The 15,934-nt window shown below is 36.4% G+C and overlaps 2 protein-coding genes across 2 annotated transcripts; both read right to left on the bottom strand.

The window, feature by feature from the left end:
* Positions 1-632: 632 nt before the first annotated feature.
* LOC147403818 (cysteine proteinase mucunain-like) lies at positions 633-5,412 on the bottom strand. The gene is made up of 5 exons (XM_086439561.1): positions 4,892-5,412; positions 3,012-3,247; positions 2,762-2,902; positions 1,749-2,201; positions 633-1,045 (listed from the first exon to the last, which is right to left on the bottom strand). The coding sequence occupies exons 1-5, from the start codon at positions 5,376-5,378 to the stop codon at positions 944-946; spliced, it is 1,419 nt and encodes a 472-aa protein (XP_086295687.1). The 5' UTR covers positions 5,379-5,412; the 3' UTR covers positions 633-943.
* A 5,376-nt stretch (positions 5,413-10,788) lies between these two features.
* LOC147403817 (cysteine proteinase mucunain-like) lies at positions 10,789-15,532 on the bottom strand. Its single transcript, XM_086439560.1, has 5 exons — positions 15,004-15,532; positions 13,159-13,394; positions 12,909-13,049; positions 11,908-12,360; positions 10,789-11,214 (listed from the first exon to the last, which is right to left on the bottom strand). Exons 1-5 carry the CDS (start codon positions 15,491-15,493, stop codon positions 11,113-11,115), a joined length of 1,422 nt encoding a protein of 473 aa, XP_086295686.1. The 5' UTR covers positions 15,494-15,532; the 3' UTR covers positions 10,789-11,112.
* Between the last annotated feature and the right edge of the window lie 402 nt (positions 15,533-15,934).

The following is a 15,934-nucleotide window of genomic DNA, read 5'->3' as shown; positions in this document are numbered from 1 at the left end:
TTTGTTAGAGTGGATTCAAACCACATCAATTTCTGGCATCCAAAAACATTATCCGATGCCACACAATTAAAAAAGACAAAATTTAAAGAATTTAAAAAAATATATCAGAAAAAAATTAATTTTCACTGTTAAATTTTAATCTTAGTTGCTGGATTGCTAATTTGATTATCCATGTGACCCAACCACCTTAAAGTAACGAACTCGATAAAGTGGGGTAGTTTTTTTTATATAATAAAATTGCAACACACAGGTCTGCCAGGTAAATCTCTCCAAAAAAAAAAAAAACAAAAAACCATTTATCATGATGTACATCTCCACCTGGATTTTGGATTGGTTAAGAGAAAGTCACTCTCGTTGGTATGATGGGAGTAGGTGAATTAAATACTCTCTTATCTCTACCCCTTTTTACGAGGTGGGTCCCACCTGTTGAGTAAATCCACAAATGGAACCCCCCCACCCCCCTTCAATGTGCTCATGGCAGAACAAAATTTTCTGTAATGCTCTAAACAAACATCGTGATGATCCAAAGTTTGTGTAGAGATCAAAACCATGAAAAAAATTTGCAACATAAATTACCCAATCGAGTCACGAACATCAATATAAACTACTGCACGTAAGCGAGAACTTGTGAATTCATGCAAACTTCTGTAATTCATATAGAAGTAACTGGTTTACGAAGACAAACTACTGAAGAAGGGTAATCCGTTGAAATGCTAACCGAAGATGGATTTACCCAAGAACCACCAAAAGTAAATTAACGATGAGATCCGTTCGTGAGCAAATAAGATAAGCAAATATGAAACACTGTACAATCATTGTTATCTTAGAACATTACGCACAGTAGGAGTTACTGAGGGGTTATCATCAAGATGAGCAAACAAACTACCAATGATCCCCACCCTTGCTCTTGTATACACCTCCCCGACCAAAATGTGAAGATCTCTCAAGCGCTGCTAATCTTCTTCCCTTCAGTAGTGCTATAAAACCAGTGAGGTTTAGCAGCCGATCGCTCAAGTGCCTTTACACCCAATGGGTTGTCCTTGCTCTGTTGGGCATTAAGAAATGTCAGTAAATGGTGAATATATATATATATGTATTGATCATAGTCACAAATTTCTCCTGACTTTTTCAAAAACAAAAACAAACAGAAAAAAAAAAAAAAAAACGTAAAATTACCAAACTAGGGTTTGTCCGATTAATCCGGCAAATTAACAAATTAATTGATGATCCCTCAATTCATCGTTGAATATGGTAGAAAAACTTACCCTTTACCTCCAAAATCTCAGTTTTTTCAACATTCAAATGTCAAGAAGAAGATAGGATTTAGAGGTTGAAGATGATAGGTTTTGGTAAGAAACCCAATAAAATATTGGATGAGGATTCAGAACACCTTCCCATGCCCTATAGAATAAGAATGGTGTCTAGCTGGCGCATTTTTCCTGGACTATAAAACATATCAGGCTCCTAAACAAGCCGTTTTCTTCATAGGACACAACCCAATATGTTTAGTTTCCAGCCAAAATGTGCCACATAGACACTGTTTGTTGCTACAGGAAAGGGACGCCATTCTGGATCGTGGCTCTAAAATATTTTGTATAGTCTGCAACTTTTTGCCACTTTTCTACGAAACTTTCCTGAACTAACCAAACTGAACCACCCACCGAATAATTACCAAATCCGAACTTTGTTACTATGATATTAAATATGAAGGAAGCCCAAAGGACGGTTTGGGTATGTTGATCTCTTACCAGTCGGCAGGTTCCGTCTCTAAGGTGGCAGACGGGATAATCGTGGGGACAGCAACTGCTCTCGTCTTCACAGCAGGAAGCAGATTCGAGTGGGCAGCATCCCCATTCAAAGCAGTATTTTCCATACACGTAGGTGCAGCAACATGTTTGGCCCGCGGGGCAGACGTAGTAGTTGTCACAATAGTGAGGGGGCTTCACTGGAGATGGGGGTGAAGGGCGGGAGTTTGGAGGGTTCTGGCCTTTCTTTATAGGGTAAGAGGCTTCCATTGCTATCCCACACTTTCCAGTTCTTGTGCCAGCTACATTACGCTCCATCCTGATGTACCCGTCCTCTCCCCAGCTGGAATCCCACGAGTTCTTCACGATCCAATAATCTTTGCCATTCTCGGTTCCATATCCAACAGTAGCGACCCCATGATCCAGCTCTGCCCCGCATTGCCCCGTGAATATACCCTGAAGTATTAAAAAAAATAAAAATAAGAACGAATATTGGGGTGGGTGGGGTGGACAGGAAACAAATGAACTCTTCCAGGAATTTGTTTGAAATTTCTTTCAAATATTCAGCTCAATCAAGGAGAAATATTCTCTCTATCATCATGCTAAATCATGAGTCCGACTTTGAAGCGGCCAGGCCGATTCAAAATTTTGGAGGAACCCTCCTCATAACATGACACTTGTTTTTTTTGTTTATTTCACGCCCCTACTATTTGGTTAATATTTGGGATATCTCCTTGGAGATACCACGTAAAACCCAGAGGAGAGGGTTCTAACAAAATTTTGAAGCGAGATGGGTGCTTCAAAGTTTTTTCCCTAAATCACACACATTAGCTTATCTACCCATTAATTGAGAGTATTCAATTGGTGACAATCCTAGAATTCATCCCAAATCTGCACAATGATCTATAACTAATAACAATTCAATGGGCAATCATCGAAGAACTCACCCAAAATCCATATAATTTAGCAATAACAATTACATTTCACAACAGAAACAGATAGATTGATGGTCTTACCGATGAGTAGAGCTGGAAAGCTCGGCCACCGGCTTCGATGGCGACACTGATAGGTTGGTTCACAACCGCTTTTTGCAAAGCCTTCTCGTCATTCACTGGAACATCCTCATACCCATCGATGGTAACAACTCGGGCATTTTTCTGCATTAATTGCAAACAAGGATGTCAGAGAACCAAAGCTAGGATTATTGACATAAATCCAAAATTAAAGAGGAATAGAGTGCAAAGGGTAATGTAGTATGTTACAGACCCGGCTCTGGTCGCATCGTCCGTCCAAGCCATTGTAAGGATAATCTTCTTCTGTGTTGATGCCACCATTGTTGATGATGAATTGGAAAGCGTAGTCCATGAGACCCCCGTTGCATCCTTGGTTGTAGGATGTGTCACAGTCTACCAACTCTTGCTCTGATAGTGATAATAGATCCCCAGTTACGATCTGGTTGATCCCCTCAACCCCAGCAATGGTAGAGAACGCCCAGCAACTCCCTTCATTTTTTTTTAAATAAAATAAAAAATGTAACAAACGTTAGCACCCTCTCTAAATATGGTTTTAAAACTCACATATTTGAATCAGGTTGAAATTCAATCGTTTTAAAAACTCGACCTTGAATTAAGGTGTATGTTCTAATGCCATTGCACAATGATAATAATATCTTGCTTAATACAAGGAAAGACAAAATCTTGTCTGAAAAAATAATAAATGTTTTTAAGAGAAATTTATAAAAAAAATCCTAAAATTATAACATCTCATGAAACCTTAGACATTGGCATTCACCATCTCTGAAAATTTAAATATTATAATTATGGAAAATGAAATCTTGTGATTTTAACATCAACTAATCCAATTTATATTATTAGAAAAATATTCTACTTTAAAGAGCTGTTTTTGGCACCCCAACTTTTACTTATTACACCCCAAATTCTTAAATTAATTATCAGATTAAAATACATCACTCAAACATTACAGAAGTTTGGTTCAAGTTATTACCTCAACATTTTCAAACTACACTTGTTTTTACTTATTCTCAGCCATTTTTGCGACAAGTAAAAGTTGAGGTTCCAATAGCAGCCATCTTTTTTAAATAAATGGTTTAAAATATAAATAAATAAACCAATTGGAAAAAAAAAAAAATTCTTTTACTGCCCCCCACCCAACCAACTTTTGCTAACGCCACCCCAAGATGTGTGTTAATTTTTGGTGATTTACATATGAATTGGGGTGGCATTAGCAAAAGCTGGTGTGGCAATAGAATCTCTAAATAAATAATAGAGTCATTATTATCAGACAGGGGATAAGTTAAGGCACATGGGCAAGTCTGAGGCGACCCCATGAAAACCATGAAGACCATTGGGCTTATCAAGTGAGCTGTCTTGGCCCTTGGGCCTACTGACGAATACTAAATTAATTTGTTTATTATTATTTCGAAATATGAATCCAGACATGAAAACGGATTCACCATGAGCCAACGAAAAATCCGTGATCAACCACAAATATTATTATTTGGATTTTGGAATCCAGACTAGAACAATATTACCATTATTTTTATTTTCCAAAAAAAGAAAAATAGACTTTCAACTTAAAATCAAAAATTGAAAACCGTCATAACGTCTGTTAAGTTACAGAGTTACAATGATAACGGCCGTTAAACCTGCTTTAGCTCTAGTCTGTACAACTAAAAAATATATATATATATGACAATCAACCAAAGATTACGAAAATACCCTTCAGAGACAAAAGGTAAATTAAGTGCATAATGGTCAATTAACAAAAATTACGTGCCTGATAAAAGAAGAGAGCAGAGTCCGTAGTACACTCTTTTCTTTTTGTAGTCTCGGCTGCGACGGTGAGACCAGAACGATTTAATTAATAATCGAATCTCTAGGAAATATAATCACATCTCAGCCGTTCGTCGGACGCTCAGAGCATAAAATGTAAAAAAACAGCAAAAATAAATAAATAATAATTACGAAAAAAAAAACTTGTTCTGACTTCAGGGTGTCTTTACTAATTCCTAGATCTAAACCGTTAGCTGAACCTCAAGATTCCCATTTACAGAAAACCTCTTTGATCATCAATGATATGAACTCTAAAAACGAAATCTAACATGATCAACAATCAAAGAGACTCACCACAGCTTCCTTGATCTTTGACGGGAGTAACAGCGCCTTTTTCCCTCCAATCCACAGACGTTGGTAGCTCATCCCCGACACGAAACGCGTATCGGTTACTTTTCGGCCTAGAAAACCTCCTCTTCGAATCGATCTTCGTTCCCAAATACATCTTCCTGTACTCTTCGTTCGTCAGATCTGCAAACTTATTCAAACCTAACGTATACGTTTGAGTCTCATCTGAGTTATGTTCATCGATGAATCTCAGATTATCTTTGAATATCTCAAACCTCTTGTCCTTCTCTCCCAACGCGTTATAGGATTTCCCATGTTTCACAAGCCACGATTCGTAGAGACCCATTACTTCATCATCGGTTCTGGAATTCGATTTCGCCTCGAGATTCTCATCGAGGGTGATGATCGACATGTCTAATGCAGAAGAAGAAACGAAGAAGAAGAGAAAAAGGAGAGCGAGGGCGGCCATTGATGAAGGTTTTGAGAAACCCATTGCTTTCGGAAAGAAGAACAGAGGTGGAAAAAGGGGGGAAATTGGTGGGGTTTATAAACGTAAATAAGTGGGGTTTAAATTGTAAAAAGAGAAAAATTGATGGGCTTTTTGGTAAAGTAGAAAAGTTACAGCGCAATAACCAAAGATGCCCTTAGAAAGAGGAGTTCACATGGATAGAAGAAAGGTTAAAGGAGGCAGAAATTAGACGTATGGGATTTGTACACGTGGATGTTTGTTATTGGTAGATTTTAATAATAGTCATGTCGTCTCGTCTCTTTCCATGTGCATCAATTATTTCGCCCTCCAATCAATAAAAGATTTGTATTTAAAGTGGAGGGAAATATATAATTTTAGTGGGGAAAAAAGAGTGCTTATTGACAAGGGATTCTTTTATATAAAAATAATAATTCTTTTTATGGGCAGGACCCAAATCTTAGTTTTATTTACACTTTATTTCCAAAAATTGAAATAATTTCCTTCACATCTTACTTTTTTCATGTTGGAACAAATTCTCTCTTCAAAATTATAAAATACAAAATAAATATTTCCTTCTGTAAAAGAAGAAGTTTAATAAAAATGATAAGACATGATTTACTTATAAAAGTAATAATCATTTCTTTCCAATCCTCATAAAAATAAGTCTTTCCTTGTTTTATTTCACCTTATAAAGTATAAACAAGATGAATATGATTTGGACCTTACAATGTCAGAATTTGAGATAGGTTTGGTGGCTATGTAAGGCAAGATCGGATACTAGATAGATGAATAGTACTTAAGGAGATCGTTAGTTCTACTAACATAAAGTGATTGAGTTGAGTGTTTATCCATCTCAAGTTGTCCAAGTACAGGTTTTACTCTCGTCCAAGATAGTTTGGGTTGGACTTATAACTTATGTAAGTATCTCACTTACGTGATGCTTCTAAAAAGGTTTTGTAATTTTTTTTTGTTTTTGTCTAAATCTAAATCTTTTCTGGAGAAAATGATAGAAGAGAAAAAAAGAAAACTGGAGATGAGAAATTGAGAGATTTGGAAAGATTGAGATCTAAAATAAGAAGGTGAAACTAAGTGATAGACGTGATTTCTTATATCAATTTACCCCTCGTTTTTTATAATAAAATTGAACTCCGACAATCATACTTCTATGGATGTAGCCTTTGGGTGAACCATAAAAATTTATTGTCTTGTGGGTCGTCCTTTCACTATTTTCCTTGTGTGATTTTGACTTTTCTTTGCATTTTATTATTATTATTTTGATTTATCCTCCATTGTGATTATCAAACAAGACCTTGAAGATGTTGCATAAGAGGTGTTTGGTGGAATACCCAATAAGTGTTTGATAGAATACTAAGGGAGCTTCACTAAGGTATTTGCATACACAACACAAGCAGGGAATGACATACCAAAATAGAGTAATGAGACAAATTGTCCTATCATTTTTGAGTTCAAATTGGGAAAGAATCCCGAGAATCTTGGAGTAATTGATTAGGGGTTCAACTTACTTCCCATAGTATGAGGTCCAGGGTTTGAGTCATGGGAAGGCGATTATGGAGGAAAGAAAGAAAAAAAAAAAAAAAGCTTCCCATAATATGGAAAGGGCCATTACCCTAATTTGTGAAGATGGTACTACTATTTTATGGAAAAAAAGTGAAAAAGGTACTTAATACTTGGAAATATGGCGACTTATGAAAAAAGTGAAAGGTACTTGGTACTTGGAAAGAAGACCAAGCTAGGAATGGGCAACTTGAGAGCGTCAACCTTGAAGCATGAGGGTATTATGATCCTTAGGTTAAGACTAAAACTTTCTGCTCTATTTGACGCCTAGATATTTTTGAAGCATTGGTTTGAGTCTTAACAATTATAAATACCAACCATACTACCGTGTAATTAGGACGGGTATCTTTCAACAACCTAAGCTGAGATGGGGAAGTGTTCAACACTTCAACTTAACCTTTCAGGTTTGGATTCTCTCATTTTGGATTATCCATCGTGAGATAAATGAGGAGAATTGCTATTGGCAACTCAAATTTTACTTATTACACCCCAATTAAAATAAAAATAAGTGGATGGTTGTGAATAAGTAAAGGATAGGGTGCAAATAATAGCTCTTTCTATTTTTCAGTTAGATTTCTATTTTTTAGGTATAGGATTTTATATGAGCCTAATGCTAATTGTAAACAACTACTGAAATTGTTTGACCAAGTGTTATAATGTTAGGTAATGTTTATTAATGACTTACCTTCCAAAAAAAAAAAATATTTATTAATAACTTGAGCCAAATCTTTGCTATATTTGAATGGTGTGTTTTAATATTTAATGGGCGAACTCTATTTCATGGGTTGAATGACAAAATATCGATCCCTGTACACTATTCATTTTAATTCTCGAAATATGTTTTCCCAGTAAATTCTTCACTTTTATAATCAACGAATTCGTTGTTAAAATACCAACGATTTTGCCATAATTGCGCATGTATTAGGAATATCTGTGTATTACATTAATCTATTAGTTTCTAATGTATCTCTCTATAGGTCTAGTTTTGAGTTTGCTCCCTCTCTAATTTATCTACTAAAACTACATCATCCGCAAGTAACATACACTAAGGAACCTCTCTTAGACTATGAGTAATTAATCCATTTACAAAAGGCATAGTGCAAATCACTAGTGCAAACTCATTGTAAGTGTGGAGACCGATTTTGGGATAAATCAACCTCTACCACCATTTTTCATTTAATCCCCCCAAAACAATAATAAAAACATGAAAAAGATTAGAAGACAAATTTTTTACGTGGTTCGACAAATGTGCCTACATCCACGGGCTCGAGGAGTCATTTCACTATGAATCTCTTGGTTACTTGGCCTCCTCAACTCCTCTTCCCCCTCTTCCAATGGCCCCAAAACCTTTTTATAAAAAGCCCTAAAAGAGTTCTAACCATTCTTAGGATACAATTGACCAGATTACCCTTACCTAAATTAGTTATTACATTAAAAAGGAAAATAAACATCTTCAAATGATGCCACGTGTCCACCTCGGAATACGTGTTGATATTGCAAATGGATGATCCCAATAAGGGACAATTTAATCCATTTTGATCTATTCTCTGCTTTTATCCAACTGAGACCCTAACCCATGGTTGGTTTGTGATCGAGTCACTGAGCTTACCCTCGTATCTCTGTACTTGAATCAAATCCCTAGGTGTCACGTGTCGCCCCTTGGTACCTAGCAATAAATATCCTCTACAATAATCATAAACTATCTCGTCTCAACGTCGACCGAAGATAAAAAAATTTGGCTTCATATTTTAACGAAGAATGGTTTCATTTGCATTTACCATGCATCGAACATTGAAGGTAACACTTGAGAATGTAGACATTTTTGTCTATAATTGTGTTCATCTTTGGTATGGTGGAGCCCTGCCCAACCCCAACTTAAAAAAGGTGCTTTATAGTGTGGAAATGGTTTTTATTGGGAAGTAAATTAAGGGTAGAGAAGGAGTGTGGTTGGTGCGAGGCATATATAACTTGAGATAGTAAAGTCAAAAATAGGAAGATAATAAGAACAAGGACAATGGGAAAATGTGGAGAGGGATTCTACAATGACCTTTCCAAACAATGAAAAAAATAAATGCTAAAGTGACATTAACATTGACATCGCTTCACACGTTTATGTGGATGTGCACAGAACCATAGATGTTTTTCATTGAGATAGCATGGTTCTGTGCGCACTCCACTCAACAATGTGTGAAACGATTTCTTGGGACAACAAAAAATTGTGAACCTCCTTTCTTTAAAAAGGCCTTCTAATTGGGGCAGAAAACACCATTTCATTTCAAAGTTAAAAATGGAAAATTGGGAGATTCTGCATGGTCAATGACCTAGCACGACAAAGCAGCCTCTATGGACATGAAATGTCTCATTTTTTTGTATAAGAATCTTGGTATTCGGTTACGTGAAACCCATTTTAGTCAGAACACTGAGAAATGACACGTGTCTCAAAAGGTCTTGAGGTATTATAAGACCTGACCTAAGAATCCATGGAAATATTCACTGCAGGGAGGGAAGACTATAACATCCGAGCTTTTATGCTAGAGTCAATACAACAAGAAATTCAAGGTGGTCTAAATTGAAAATCAGAAAAGAAATCTTCGCATTTAATAAGAAATCTACTAATACTTATCATAACAAAGTTGACAATGACATCCTTTAACTCACTGCCCAAAACCATAAAATTGGTTCAACTCAACAATTAATGATTGGGATTTTTTTATTAAACGCAAGTGAAAGCATTAATGTTAATTTTAGTATCACTCCAGTGGGATATAAAAAAAACAAAAAAAGAGATTTACCCAACAAAATTGCATTTTTATTACAAAAACTCCATTGGAACTCTAACAACTCCAAGAGAACTCTACTTTATGAAGTTTGTTACCCACCAAACCTCACTTTCTCAAGTTTGTTATTGAGCAAACCCTGGAGTGAGTGCCCACGTCATAAAATTCAAATTTATGCATTTTCTTTGTTGGAGTGGATTCTAACCACATCAATTTCTGGCATCCAAAAACATGATGTGATGCCACAGGGTTAAAAAGAACAAAATTATAAGAATTAAAGAAAAGAAAAAAAGGGTTAATTTTCCCCGTTAAATTTTAATTTTAAATTTAGGAGTTTCATAGCCATCCATTTTCAACACCTACGATCAAAACTTAGAAAGAATTTATTTTTAGATGTTTCAAGTTTTCCATTAAATACATATACATCTAGGTTGCAGATTACTAATTTGATTACCATGTGAGCCCAACCACCTTCAAGAAGCTTTGATATCTTATCATGTTGGTTTTGGTAGCATGATTCGTAAAGTTAGGTTTGTTGAAGTAACGAACTCGACAAAGAAGGGTAGTTTTTTTTTTTAATAAAATTGCAACATACAGCCCTGCAAGGTAAATCTCTCAAATAAAAAACAAAAAACCATTTATTATGATGTACGTCTCCACCAGGATTTTGGGTTGGTTGAGAGAGTCACTCTCTCCTAAGGTCTCTCTCGTTGGTATGATGGGCGTAGGTGAATAAAATACTGTCTCTACCCCCTTCTTACGAGGTGAGTCCCACCTGGATTTTGTTTGAGAAGTAGTTTGTTTCTGTCACATACAACCACTGAAGGTTATAATAAGCAATTCATTATCAATTTAATAAAGGAACTCTTAAACTACCATGTTGAGTAAATCCACAAATGGAACCCCCCCTCCTCAAATGTGCTCATGGCAGAACAAAATTTTCTTTAATGCTCTAAACAAACATCATGATTATCCAAAGCTCGTATATAGATCAAAACCATGAAAAAATGTTGCAACATAAATAACCCAATCGAGTCACGAACATCAATATAAACTACTGCAAGTAAGCGAGAACATGTGAATTCACACAAACCAATTACTGAATATTGATGGGTGTTCATGATATTCTTCTGTAATTCATATAGAAGTAACTGGTTTACAGAGACAAACTACTGAAGAAGGGTAATCCACTGAAATGGTAACCGAAGATCGATTTACCCAAGAACCACCAAAAGTAAATTAATGATGAGTTCCGTTTGTGAGCAAATAAGATAAGCAAATATGAAACACTGTACAATCATTGTTATCTTAGACCATTACACGGTGTAGGAATTACTGAGGGTTATCATCAAGATTTGCCCTTGCTCTTGTACACACCTTCCCAACCAAAATGCGTCGAAGATCTCTCAAGCGCTGCTAATCTTCTTTCCTTCAGTAGTGCTATAAAACCAGTGAGGTTTAGCAGCCGAACGCTTAAGTGCCTTTACTCCCAATGGGTTGTCCTTGCTCTGTTGGGCATTAAGAAATGTCAGTAAATGGGGAATATATATATATTGATCATAGTACAAATTTCTTCTGACTTTTTCAAAAACAAATACAAACAGAACAAAAAACAAAAAAACGTAAAATTACCAAACTAGGGTTTGTCCGATTAATTCGGCAAATTAACAAATTAATTGATGATCCCTCAATTCATCGTTGAATATGGTAGAAAAACTAACCCTTTACCTCCAAAATCTCAGTTTTTTCAACATTCAAACGTCAAGAAGTAGGATTTAGAGAGGTTGAAGATGATAGGTTTTGGTAAGAAACCCAATGAAATATTGCATGAGGATTCAGAACGGCCTCCCATGCCCTATAGAATAAGAATGGTGTCTAGCTGGCACACTTTGGTTGGACTATAAAACACATCAGGCTCCTAAACAAGCCGTTTTCTACATAGCACACAACCCAATGCATTTAATTTCCAGCCAAAATGTGCCACATAGACACTGTTTGTTGCTACAGGAAAGGGACGCCATTCTGGATCATGGCTCTAAAATATGTTGTATAATCTCCAAATTTTTGCCTACTTTTCTACGAAACTTTCCTGAATTAACCGAATTGAACCCCCACCGAATAATTACCAAATCTGAACTTTGTTACTATGATATAAATATAAAGAAAGCCAAAAGGATGGTTTGGGTATGTTCATCTCTTACCATTTGGCAGGTTTTGTCTTTAAGGTGGCAGACGGGATAATCGTGGGGACAGCAACTGCTCTCGTCTTCACAGCAGGAAGCAGATTCGAGTGGGCAGCATCCCCATTCAAAGCAGTATTTTCCATACACGTAGGTGCAGCAACATGTTTGGCTCGCGGGGCAGACATAGAAGCTGTCACAATAGTGAGGGGGCTTCACTGGAGATGGGGGTGAAGGGCCTGGGTTTGGAGGGTTCTGGCCCTTCTTTATAGGGTATGAGGCTTCCATTGCTATCCCACACTTCCCAGTTTTTGTGCTAGCTACATTACGCTCCATCCTGATGTACCCGTCCTCTCCCCAGCTGGAATCCCACGAGTTCTTCACGATCCAATAATCTTTTCCATTCTCAGTTCCATATCCAACAGCAGCGACCCCATGATCCAGCTCTGTCCCGCATTTCCCTGTGAATATACCCTGAAGTATAAAAAAAATAAAAATAAGAACGAATATTGGGGTGGGTGGGGTGGACGAGAAACAAATGAACACTTCCCGGAATTTGTTAGAAATTTCTCTCAAATATTCAGCTCAATCAAGGAGAAATATTCTCTCTATCAACATGCTAAATCATGAGTCCGACTTTGAAGTGGCCAGGCCTATTAAAAATTTTGGACGAACCCTCCCCATAATAACATGCACTTGTTTTTTTCTGTTTATTTCACGTCCCTACTATTTGGTTAATATTTGGGATATCTCCTTGGAGATACCGCGTGTAATCCAAAGGAGAGGGTTCTAACAAAATTTTGAAGTGAGATGGGCACTTCAAAGTTTTTTCTCTAAATCACACACATTAGCTTATGAGAGTATTTAATTGGTGACAATCCTATAATTCATCCAAATCTGCACAATTATCTATAACTAATAACAATTCAATGGGCAATCATCGAAGAACTCACCCAAACTCCATATAATTTAGCAAAAACAATTAAATTTCACAACAAAAACAGATAGATTGATGGTCTTACCGATGAGTAGAGCTGGAAAGCTCGGCCGCCGGCTTCGATGGCAACACTGATAGGTTGGTTCGCGACCGCTTTTTGCAAAGCCTTCTCATCATTCACTGGAACATCCTCATACCCATCAATGGAAACAACTCGGGCATTTTTCTGCATTAATTGCAAACAAGGATGTCAGCGAACCGAAGCTAGGATTATTGACATAAATCCAAAATTAAAGAGTAATAGAGTGAAAAGGGTAATGTAGTATGGTACGAACCCGGCTCTGGTCACAACGTCCGTCCAAGCCATTGTAAGGATAATCTTCTTCTGTATCGATGCCACCATTGTTGATGATGAATTGGAAAGCGTAGTCCATGAGACCCCCGTTGCATCCTTGGTTATAGGATGTGTCGCAGTCTACCAACTCTTGCTCTGATAGTGATAATAGATCACCAGTTACGATCTGGTTGATCCCCTCAACCCCAGCAATGGTAGAGAACGCCCAGCAGCTCCCTTCATTTTTTTAAAAATAAAATAAAAAATGTAACAAACGTTAGCACTATCTCTAAATATGGTTTTAAAACTCACATATTTGAATCAGGTTGAAATTCAATCGTTTTAAAAAACTCAACCTTGAATTAAGTAGTATGTTCTAATGCCATTATGCAATGATAATAATATCTTGCTTAATACAAGGAAAGACAAAATCTTGGCTGAAAAAACAATAAATATTTTTAAGAGAATTTCAAAAAAATTCCTAACGTCGTAACATCGACATTGGCATTCACCATCTCTGAAAATTTAAATATTATAATTATGGAAAATGAAATCTTGTGATTTTAATATCAATTAATCCAATTTATATTAGAAAAAGATTCTATTTTAAAGAGCTGTTATTAGCACCCCAACTTTTACTTATTACACCCCAAATTCTTAAATTAATTATCAGACTATAAAAAAAAAACATCATTCAAACATTACAAAAGTTTGGTTCAAGTTATTACCTCAACATTTTCGAACAACTACACTTGTTTTTACTTATTCTCAGCTATTTTTGCAATAAGTAAAAGTTGGGGTGCCAATAGCAGCTCTCTTTTTTAAATAAATGGTTTAAAATATAAATAAATAAACTAATTAAAAAAAAAGCTTTTATTGCCGCACCAACTCTGGCTAACGCCACATTTACATATGAATTGGGGTGGCGTTAGCAAAAGCTGGCGGGGCAATAGAATCTCTAAACAAATAATAAAGTCGTTATTATTAGATAGGGGTTAAGTTAAGGCGCATGGGCATGTCTGAGGCGACCCATGAAAACCGCAAGTGCCATTGGGTTTATCAAGTGAGCTGTCTTGGCCCTTGGGCCTACTGACGAATACTAAATTAATTTGTTTATTATTATTTCGAAATATGAATCTGGACATAAAAACGGATTCTCCATGAACCAACGAAAAATCCGTGATCTACCAATCAGATTCTTTTCCACAAATATTATTCTATTTGGATTTTGAAATCCAGACTAAACAATGTTACCATTTTTTTATTTTCCCAAAAAAGAAAAATAGACTTTCAACTTAAAATCAAAAATTGAAAACCGTCATAACGTCTGTTAAGTTGCAGGGTTACAATGATAACGGCCGTTAAACCAGCTTTTCTCTGGTCCGTACAACTAAAAAAAAGTATGACAATCAACCAAAGATTACGAAAATACCCTTCAGAGACGAATGTTAAATTATGGGTATAATGGTCAATTAACAAAAATTACGTCTCTAATAAAAAGAAGACAGTGACTCTAGTGCTCTCTTTTCTTTTTGTAGTCTCGGCTGAGACGGTGAGACCAGAAGAGATTTCATTAACAAACGAATCTCTAGGAAATATAATCTCATCTCAGCCGTTCGTTGGACGCTCAGAACATAAAATATAATATAAAAAAAAACACCAAAAATAAATAAATAATAATTACGAAAAAAAAAAAGCTTGTTTTTGACTTTCAGGGTGTCTTCACTAATTCCTAGATCTAAACCGTTAGATGAACCTCGAGATTCCCAATTTACAGAAAACCCCTCATCAATGATCTGAACTCTAAAACCAAAATCTAACATGATCAACAATCAAAGAGACTCACCACAGCTTCCTTGATCTTTGATGTGAGTAACAGCGCCTTTTTCCCTCCAATCCACAGATTTTGGTAGCTCATCCCCGACACGAAACACGTATCGGTTACTTTTCGGCCTAGAAAACCTCCTCTTCGAGTCGATCTTCGTTCCCAAATACATCTTCCTGTACTCTTCGTTCGTCAGATCTGCAAACTTATTCAAACCTAACGTATACGTTTGAGTCTCATCTGAGTTATGTTCATCGATGAATCTCAGATTATCTTTGAATATCTCAAACCTCTTGTCCTTCTCTCCCAACGCGTTATAGGATTTCCCATGTTTCACAAGCCACGATTCGTAGAGACCCATTACTTCATCATCGGTTCTGGAATTCGATTTCGCCTCGAGATTCTCATCGAGGCTGATGATCGACATGTCTAATGCAGAAGAAGAAACGAAGAAGAAGAAGAGAAAGAGGAGAGCGAAGGCGGCCATTGATGAAGGTTTTGAGAAACCCATTGTTTTCGGAAATAAGAACAGAGGTTGAAAAAGAGGGGAAATTGGTGGGGTTTATAAAGGGAAAGAAGTGGGGGTTAAATTGTAAAAAAGAGAAAAATTGATGGGCTTTTTAGGTAAAGTAGATAAGTTACAGCGCATGAGGGATAGATTTGATAGGCTGTTGGGGGCGACAATAACCAAAGATGCCCTTAGAAATAGGAGTTCACATGGTTAGAAGAAAGGTTAAAGGAGTCAAAACTTAGACGTATGGGATTTGTACACGTGGATGCTTTTTATTGGTTGATTTTAATAATCGTCGAGTCGTCTCTTTCCATGTGCATCAATTATTTCCCCCTCTAATCAATAAAATATTTGTTTTCAAAGTGGAGGGAAATATATCATTTTAGTGGGGAAAAAAGAATGCTAGTTGACAAGGGATTCTTTTATATAAATATATAAAAA

The sequence above is a fragment of the Akebia trifoliata genome, chromosome 4 (assembly GCF_017979445.1).
Source record: "Akebia trifoliata isolate Shusen 1 chromosome 4, ASM1797944v1, whole genome shotgun sequence".
Lineage (NCBI taxonomy): Eukaryota > Viridiplantae > Streptophyta > Magnoliopsida > Ranunculales > Lardizabalaceae > Akebia > Akebia trifoliata.
The sequence above is the reverse complement of the archived record's forward strand: the minus strand, read 5'-3'. Positions and strand labels throughout refer to the sequence as shown.

Excerpts from the sequence above, each read along its gene's own strand:
- LOC147403818 (XM_086439561.1), bottom strand. The coding sequence starts at position 5,378 with ATGGGTTTCTCAAAACCTTCATCAATGGCCGCCCTCGCTCTCCTTTTT. Across the intron at positions 3,248-4,891 it reads CAAAGATCAAGGAAGCTGTG|GGAGTTGCTGGGCGTTCTCT; the intron begins GTGAGTCTCTTT and ends AAAAAAATGAAG. Across the intron at positions 2,202-2,761 it reads CTTTCCAGCTCTACTCATCG|GGTATATTCACGGGGCAATG; the intron begins GTAAGACCATCA and ends TTAATACTTCAG.
- LOC147403817 (XM_086439560.1), bottom strand. The coding sequence starts at position 15,493 with ATGGGTTTCTCAAAACCTTCATCAATGGCCGCCTTCGCTCTCCTCTTT. Across the intron at positions 13,050-13,158 it reads GACGTTGTGACCAGAGCCGG|AAAAATGCCCGAGTTGTTTC; the intron begins GTTCGTACCATA and ends CAATTAATGCAG. Across the intron at positions 12,361-12,908 it reads CTTTCCAGCTCTACTCATCG|GGTATATTCACAGGGAAATG; the intron begins GTAAGACCATCA and ends TTTATACTTCAG.